The following is a 9,415-nucleotide window of genomic DNA, read 5'->3' on the forward strand; positions in this document are numbered from 1 at the left end:
ATAAGCCGTTTAAATATAAATACACTCCATTGAGGAAACAAATTTTAAATCTTTTAATAAATATTTCATCAAGTTAAATTGATAAAACTATTAGTGTAAGAAATTAGAATGCTAGATGAAACGTGTCTAACATGCGAGGGAAATAGCGTGATAAAGGCTTAAGAATTTACTTAAATAATAATTTTATACTCCAATTAAGTAACTTTGGTTTGCTTCTTCTTCATCAAACGATTGGCAGCCATTTTTTTTATACACACACACACACACACACCCACACCCACACATCGGAGTTTGTGATACATTCGGCAAGCGAGCTAACCCTGACACACAACCCCTCATGGCTCGAAGACTAGCCCTGACACACGCAGTCGCGCACCAGCCTGTGAGCAAGCCCCTCCTCAGGCTCGTTCTCTAGCCCTCCGTTCGACGGGTCCGGGGCAGCCGGGGTCGGGACCGTAAATTCTCGCCATTAAGCGGGTCGGGGTCTGCAAGCTTTCCAAGCCCAAAGGCCCACAGGGGAAATTAATCTCAAGTTGCACCATCCAGGATTAGAACTCAGACCTCCTGGATGGGTGGTATCCTTGCCTCCCTTCTCAACCAATTGAGCTAGGAGGCTTGGATCGATTGGCAGCCATTGTTGAGAGTTGATACTTTCTCATTCTCTAATTTCAAATTTCAGTCCCTTCCAACTAATCACTTTTCAATAATTTAATCTTTAATGACACATTTTGGCAGGGCTAAACATGATTTTCAACCAATCTGGAAATAACAGTAGTAGAAAAAATGATTAAAAATATCTTTTGAGAGGGGCTTAAGCCCCTTATCCATTCTTCTTGTGTCCGCCAATGTCATTGTTACTCCAATTATCTTTTGTTTAAAAATATAAACATGTGAAAGGACACATGTTTTATTATATAATTGGTAAAGTAAGAGAGATCGAGAGATAAAAAATTGAAGTATTGTTAATGGAGAATGTACTTCATCTTATTATAGAAAACAATTCCTAAAATAAAAAAGTTGCTAGCTAATTTTAAGAGACCAACCAAAAGTTTCTAGCTAATTTTCAAAGACGGAGATAGTAATATTTTCTCTATCTGCTTAACACACTAAATAATATCTCATAAATTTATGTGTCATTCCCAATTGTCTCATCATAAATTTATGTGTCATTCCTAAGTGTCTCATCTACTTCGAGATAGGAAAGTACATAAGTACAAGAAGATATAGAAATAACAATTTGTGGTTCAGACATATTCTTATATGGTGTTCAACCAATCATAATTGCATAAACCGCTTCCTTTTTTTTTCTTTTTTTCTCTCTCTCTCTCTTTCTGCAATTGTGCATGATTAGATACACCACATGACAATACGTCACTTAATTTCTACTCAAAAATCTAGAGCCATATATTGAGAAATTAAAATTTTCAACTTTGAATTACTACCCTTCATGTACTCGAGATAAATTTTTTACAGAAATAAAAAATATTCAGAATAATTATTTTTTATGTATTATGTTGTAGAAATTTTATTATAATGTGAGTAAATGAATTACACTAATTTTAATTTATGATATTCATTAAGACATGATAAATTAAAAAAGTGCATAAAACTATTTTGGGCTTTGCTATACCCATATTTTAAAAAGAATGTTCATAGGTGTGGGCTGGCATGTTCTACTTGACAAATATACTTTTCAAAAACCATTGAAATCCCATAGGGATTGCTATACATGAAGTAATCAACCACAAACAACAAATGTAATGTAGGTCCATGAATAATAAATCTCTACAACCTCAAAAGTCCAGTGGGCCGCGCCGATCCGCCAATTTAGCAAAAAAGGATTTAATAAACAATATAAGTCCAGTGGGCCGCGCCGATCCGCCAATTTGGATGACTAATGGTGGATGGAGGATTTTTTTACAGATCTTGTTTATTTTGACATGAATCATGTATAATATACTTTTAATCGCTATCATATATATGGTTTTTAATAATTTGATTTAACTCTTGTCATATATCGGTAACATTACAACTTATTAAATACTAATGATAATATGTGTCTCACTATCTACTAACACTACCTTTAACTACCATTATCTCCATCTCTCTTAATTACTTTACCATATGTACATTAATTTCCGTGTCATTTCATATGCATATATTTTTATAAGACGGAGGGAGTATAGTACTTTTATATATTCACAATTTATATATTTTTGTGTATATATATATACGTCAAATCAAATAATTACGACTCATCAAATTTTTCAAACAGTTATATTTGTCGTATCATTGACCCAGTGAAACAAATGTTTCAACCCACAGTCAAGAAAAATCAGACCGGACCGGCCGGTATGTACATTAATTTCCGTGTCATTTCATATGCATATATTTTTATAAGACGGAGGGAGTATAGTACTTTTATATATTCACAATTTATATATTTTTGTGTATATATATACGTCAAATCAAATAATTACGACTCATCAAATTTTTCAAACAGTTATATTTGTCGTATCATTGATCCAGTGAAACAAATGTTTCAACCCACAGTCAAGATTTGAAACAAGAAAACATGTAACCAATGTTTTAAACATCAAAAATCAAATCGGACCAGCCGGTTGTTGCTGGGACTTGAACACATGACCTCATCTCTAAATATCAACTTCTTTACCACTCCACCACATGATCATTTTGAAATATTATGAACATTAATTATCCTTATACATTAAATCTGAAATTCTTTTTCCACCAGAACTAATAATTCATATTAGTTCTGTATTCTTTTAAGATAATTCATTTTAATTTTATATTCTTTTAAGATAATTCATTTTAATTTTACATTCTATTAAGAAATTGTTAATTATAATATATTTCTTATATTTTAATTATATTTTTACAATCACTAATATTTTACAATATAGGAGTTTATAATTATACATAGAGTTTAATACTAGTTTTTAATATTGTGTATTATAGTTTATTATTGTATTCAAACTTAACGTTATTAAATATTCTAATATACTAGTATAAGACTTGTTTTCTATAATAATACTATTAAATGTATAATACTATAATATTTATTGACTTATCGTCGGATACACACGAATACAAGTCACAACAATTATTTTTTTCTTGCGTTACAAATGGCCTCGCTCACACTCACCGGATAACTCGAACTACCTACCTATTGGTTGGATAGACAACGTCTTACAACTAATCTGAGCATTGTTCTCTAACGTAAAATATTGTAGTTGGGTCCATTTATCCCGATTTCACGTCCATATATAATCGCATCTAATAATCAAACCCGAAAAATTATTACACACACAATAACGATGTTGATAATAATAAAGAGAGATACATGTAAGGTCGCGGGTTACTAATGGATGTGAAACGGTAGATGTGAGTTCGAACATGGCCGACGATAGGGCCGTGTGTCGCGCCAATGTGGTGCAAATGGCGGTCTGGCCATGCGTTGCTGTCTGCTCAACCATCTCTTTGGGGTCCCTTGTACCCTACCATTATTTAAATTGCAACATCCACATGACATTAAATTTTTTTGGTGTTTGACTTTGCCTTTTATGCATTTGTATTATGAATCATTTAAAAGCTTTGGTTCTTTTCGGAAGGCGAACGCTCAGCATGAAATATTAGTTGAACGAAAAAAGATTGTCTTTTAATAATTTAGGCTTAGCTAATTAGTGGATGCATGTTCTTTCATCTAGTGCTACGTCACAAGGCTGGTCTGAATATATATGAGTGATACTCAATAATTGAATTATAAGATGATTATGATATTACATGTTGTAAAAGAAGTGTAGGAAATCATGTAGTTTAACGCGTTAAGGAAATTGAACTACAGGAAGTTATTTTATTGGATGATGATTTTAGTCCCTACAACTTCATACAATTTCAGAAACAGGAGGCATAAAATTGACATATGTATTTTTGTTGGGTTGACTAGAAATAGAGCTGTCGATGAATACGTGGTTGCCGGAATTTTATAAATGAGTTATTGGGGTTTTGCTCTATGCAAAACTCAATTTAATACAAAAATGTAGAATCAAATATACATAGGTCATTTTAAAGTTATTATAATAAAGATGACCTAAAATGATCTTAACATGTCCTCAAATCCGAATTTTATAATATGACATAAAACAACTTAATAATGACCCTCCATGTTTTTGGTGCATTATTGACTATTAGATTGACAAATCTCATGCTTCGATTTTGGTCTGAATTTTGTATTAAAATGAATTTTTGTATTGATCATTTTCCTGATTTATTGACTTTAAGAAGGGTGATCAAATAAAATTTTTACATTTAAGAATTACGAATTACTATCTGGATCGCTGGTAGTTATTCCTCCATCCTATAAAATAATAGATTTTGGGATTGCACAAGTTTTAATGTATACTATCGGAAACGTAAGAGATAAATAGAAAGAAAACATCATTTGAGTATTATTGGATAATGAGAAATTTTTAATTTATACAAAAAATGAAAGTGTCAATTCTTTTGAGACGATAAAATGATAAAAATAATTTATTTTTATGGACAAATAGAGTGTGTTATTAGTATTCAAAAATAAATATTAGTGTAAATTTGTAATAATATATAAAATGAATATAGTATTACAAAGTTGGGTTGAAGATATGTACAACAAAAGGATATAGTAGGAAGCTATATCATTTGTAGTGATAAAATATGTAAGTAGGGGATAACATGCTATGTTTCTCTATTAAATGAGGAACAAATTCATTTAACTTCTTCCATACATCAACCGCTATATATGTATTGGTATATTCTGGACGAATCTTGCAATCTAGTTAGAACCACACTAGTCAAGCTCATATTAAAAAGTTAAGTTTTAGATCGACAATGCATATTTGAATTTATATCAGTATGATATTGTCTGGTTTTAAATAAACTTTCATGATTTTGTTTTCGAGTTACTCTTGAAAACACCTCATGAAAATAGAGTTAGGGTAGCTTTTATATACTACTGGCAACCTTTACTTATTCACAATCTGGATTATGGTTTGTATTCCAACAAACCTCCTCCCGAACTAAGATTACAAGATCAAGATCACACATGTCACATGTCACCAGAGATGCTGATCAAGCCCACACAAAAATACCAAAATACGTGCAAAACAATTGATTGAATTCCGAAGTACACAGATCTATCTGAAATGGCACCCACTACTAAAAGGTTTCAAGTTTTATACATTGTCAAGAATTTTTTTATTAATATCCGTTACTGAATTTTGATCACGAGCCAACCCACCCATACTACCGACTAAACCAATGGTGCAACAAATAATTTTTTTCCGTTATTCACATAGGAAAAAGCATATGTATACGTACTACCTCCATCCCCAAAGAGTATGAATATTTAGTTCGGTACGGATTTTATTACATAATTGAAAAAGAAAGAGAGAGATAGAAATAATTTTTTAAAAGTATTATTAGTAGAGAATGAGTCTTACCTCATTAGATATAAAATAATTTTTAAAATTAGAAAGTTCATATATTTTAAGGACGGACAAAAAAGGAAATAGTTTATACTTTTCAAGGACACGACGGAAGTAGTATATATATTGATTCCACATCGATTTGATTGAAAAGAAATTGTAGGAGATGACATGTGGGGCCCATGATATCTTCAATTTTGTATTGAATGTTGAGCACATCATGTTCTCTTCAAACCAAAATCCATCTCATACATTTAATGCTTCGTTTTCCCTTTGCCAATATTTATATGCATTGCCATCTTACTTACCCAAATCAACAATTCCTCTCTGCCATGTCATCACCAAAATTTGATCTTAAACATTAGCCTCCCTAGTTTTCAAATAATCTGTATTCTTATACATATATTGTATTACTATTATGGCTGTACTACTAGCTTATTGTCTTGTTTTCTATCTTAATTTGCATGCATGCACTGCTAAACTTGATATGGTTTCGGATAAAAAATCTTTTGCTAGCCAACTTCCATTTCAGAGCAAGGTCAAATTACTTTTACATATATTCAATTCTACTTTGATGATTAAGTAATGCAAAAATCAGTTTTTGATTGACAAGGAAAAATTGCGCAGGATGCAGAAACGTCAAAGTTTTTGTCGGACCAACATGATCAAGACACTAAAGGTTTGTAAGAGATTTAAGTTTCAATTCTTGTCAACCAGTTTCCCTATTTCCAAGATAATATAGAGTAAAATTTTGTTATTATTCCATCATGATTTCATATTATTGTTATGGTCTTGTGGAAGTCTGTAGGAAATCTATACTCATGATATTTAGGTTTGTATGTCCAATGTTATTTTCTTTGATTTGCGAAAATAGAATAGAACTGAGCTCCGATCTCACCATTATATAAGTGAGATACTTTGTTAAGCCACAAGACATGGTATCATTAACAGAGCAAGTATGATACAAAAACATGTGTAGAATGACAGAACTGGAAAGGTATAGTAAGAGGAATTGTAGTTTTTTTATTACAAAAATAATACTCCCTCTATCCTATTACAAATGAAACGTTTTCCTCTTTAAGTTATCCCATAAAAAATGAAACAATGCCTAAAATGAAAAAAATATCATCTCTACATTTTTCTCTCTTACTTTATTCTCTCTTTATTAACTCACAAAATAACATTGCATAAAATCCCACAGTTAAAACCAAATGTTTCATATTTAATGGAACAAATGGAGTAATGATAATCAAAGTTTGACTTCAAAACAATGAAACTCACTATTTATATGTGGTTAGGAAACCATAGGAATGTAAAAGAAAATAAAACCCCAACTAGGAAATTAAAATAAAACGCAAGTAGAATGCAAATTTCAAGTCATTTCGACCGTTAACATTTTCGGCGTCGTCACTGCAACTGCATCATAGTACTATCAAGTGATTGAAGGGCGGGGACGAGGTGATGTGGAATAACTATAAATAAATAATTACTACTACCATCTTTTAAAATCAAGTTACTATTGTATTAGATGTTCTCAATTTAGTATTTTCCATTTATTAATACTATAATTATGGATGCAGGAAAAAATACAAAAGGTTCTGAGTCATGGAAGAGAGCGATGCTAGAGTCGTCGGCGTTCAACTATGAGGAAAATGTGAGCACTAAGGATAAAGGCAGTGTGGAAGACATCGTAGTAATGGATTATGCCCAACCCCATCGCAAACCACCTATTCATAACAAGGGCACCTAATATGTTGTTGAATTTATGAATGACGGTGCTCATTTACATGTTGTATGTACTATATTTTCAATGATTTATACCAAATTAAAACTCATTTTAACGTAAATATCACATCAAATAGTCATTTTACTTGAGTCATTTAAAATTAACAGAAACGTAAATGATAGTATTCTCTATCTACTCGCTTTTTATACTCATAAATCTAAAAAAGTGATTTGGGTATTGTTCAGGTTCGTCGATGCATATCGAAACTCCACATTATGATATTATCCGCTTTGGGATAAGCCCTCAGGGTTTTGTTTTTGGGTCAATTCCCAAAAGACTTCATACTGATGGAGTAGGGGTTGCACTTATATTTTATTTGCATATTTTCTAATCATCAGGCGTTATGTTAGTAGTATAAACCTAAAAATAGGTATTTATTTATCAAAAATCCAAAATAAAATGGATTTTGAGGTAAATTATAGTTGTTCTCTTTCTCTATTTGAGTTTTATAGTACCATTGAAAATGATTTTAGCATAAATGTTTTTTTCTTTGTTTTTCAACATTAATTAATTTAATAAGTAAACGTTGCTTTTGTTGCTCCATCAATGGGAAGACATTTCCCAGTTACGAAGTTTTAGTTAATACGACGACGTTTTCACAGTTATTAAGTTTTAGTTTATTCTCCCTCTCGTCGTAGACTCAAGTCAACTGTGTCGGATACAATTTACCAAATAAAAAGAAGACTAAAGTCCCAAAATGGTCCTTAACATATTGCGTTTTTTTTTATTTTGGTCCAAAACATTATCTTTTGAATTATTCGGTCCCTCACATTTGAAATCGGATCACATTTGGTCCATTTTTGACGGTTTTAGTTATCGGGTCACAACTCCGTCACTAATCCATGACTAATAGGGAGAAACTGATCCGTCACAACTCCGTCACTAATCCGTCACAATCCGATGATTATAGTTTGAAGCGCAGCCGTCATTTCTTTTATAAGAAGCTTCACCCAAATTCCATATCTATGGTGTTGCAATGGAGCTCGGATTCTAGTCACTTTCTGCGCTAATAAAATCCCCCTTTCCCCTCACTGCCAATTCATCTACTCTACTGTAGTATAATTTAATCACTACTGCCTTCATTTAATCAAATCCAGCTGGATTTATGTACTGAGAGAGATTATGGAAAACTGAGAAATGAGCTTCCTTTTGCAGCTCAACATTGTGGATCCAAGGTTTGTTGTTTATCGAGGGTGCTAATTTCGCTATTGCAGACGAATTATTGGGGAGAAAAGGGCGCAATCTTCTCCGCCAAGGCTCCGGCCATGGCGCGAATCAACGGCGCCGCCACCGGCTTCTTGATCCACCGCAATCTGCTGCTCACCGGATTAGCGACAGATTTGTGACGGATCATTGTCTCCCAGTTAGTGACGGATTAGTGACCCGGTAATTAAAACCGTCAAATATTTGACGGAATCGTCCAAAATGGACCAAATGTGATCCGATTTCAAATGTGAGGGACCGAATAATTCAAAAGATAATGTTTTGGATCAAAATAAAAAAAACGCAATATGTTAAGGACCATTTTGGGACTTTAGTCTAAAAAGAAAAAGGGGAAGCAGAAGTAGTTTTTTAATAGAATGCGAGTGTAATGATTTAGTAGAGCATGAGATTCACTACCTAAATGAAAAAAAATAATGAGATTTTAAATCACGGATGTCCATATGACAAATTGAGATACTCCCTCCATCCCATAAAATAGGGACATTTGAGACGACATGTGAATTAATACATAATTGGTAAAGTAAGATAAATGAAGAGAATGGTAGTTAAACAATATTAGGGCGCATCTGGTATCCCCTAATAGGGTGGACACACCACTCTGCACCCCTCTTTTCCACAGTTTGGTAGCCCCTGCACGTCTCCAGCGGCCCGTTAAACATTCGTCGGGTTTCCACACTACACCTACTATTATCGGCGATATCCTGTCAACACAATCACGGTGTTGAGCAGGTATAAGGCAAATGGTTTTCACGATTTGACTGAAAAGGTTGTATTTGTCCAATTTTGCTTTCCGAATTCTCCAACCGAAGCATATTTCGTCTCGTAGCTGGCTCAATTTTGGTCGAGGCTACTTCGACGATTAACGGTCGAATCTCTCCTATTCGACTCAATTCAGAGCGGTGTTCATCGGGTTACTGTAGAC

General features: G+C 33.0%; 1 protein-coding gene across 1 annotated transcript; it reads left to right on the forward strand.

Moving 5' to 3' along the window:
* The first annotated feature begins 5,823 nt into the window (after positions 1–5,823).
* Positions 5,824–7,244, forward strand: LOC121790576. The gene is made up of 3 exons (XM_042188766.1): positions 5,824–6,021; positions 6,111–6,162; positions 7,064–7,244. Exons 1-3 carry the CDS (start codon positions 5,902–5,904, stop codon positions 7,231–7,233), a joined length of 342 nt encoding a protein of 113 aa, XP_042044700.1. The 5' UTR covers positions 5,824–5,901; the 3' UTR covers positions 7,234–7,244.
* Positions 7,245–9,415: the final 2,171 nt, after the last annotated feature.

Source organism: Salvia splendens, unplaced genomic scaffold (assembly GCF_004379255.2).
Source record: "Salvia splendens isolate huo1 unplaced genomic scaffold, SspV2 ctg552, whole genome shotgun sequence".
Taxonomy (NCBI): Eukaryota; Viridiplantae; Streptophyta; class Magnoliopsida; order Lamiales; family Lamiaceae; genus Salvia; species Salvia splendens.

Coding starts and splice junctions, on each gene's coding strand:
- LOC121790576 (XM_042188766.1), top strand. CDS start 5,902: ATGGCTGTACTACTAGCTTATTGTCTTGTTTTCTATCTTAATTTGCAT. Junction 6,022..6,110: donor AACTTCCATTTCAGAGCAAG/GTCAAATTACTT, acceptor AAAATTGCGCAG/GATGCAGAAACGTCAAAGTT. Junction 6,163..7,063: donor ACATGATCAAGACACTAAAG/GTTTGTAAGAGA, acceptor TTATGGATGCAG/GAAAAAATACAAAAGGTTCT.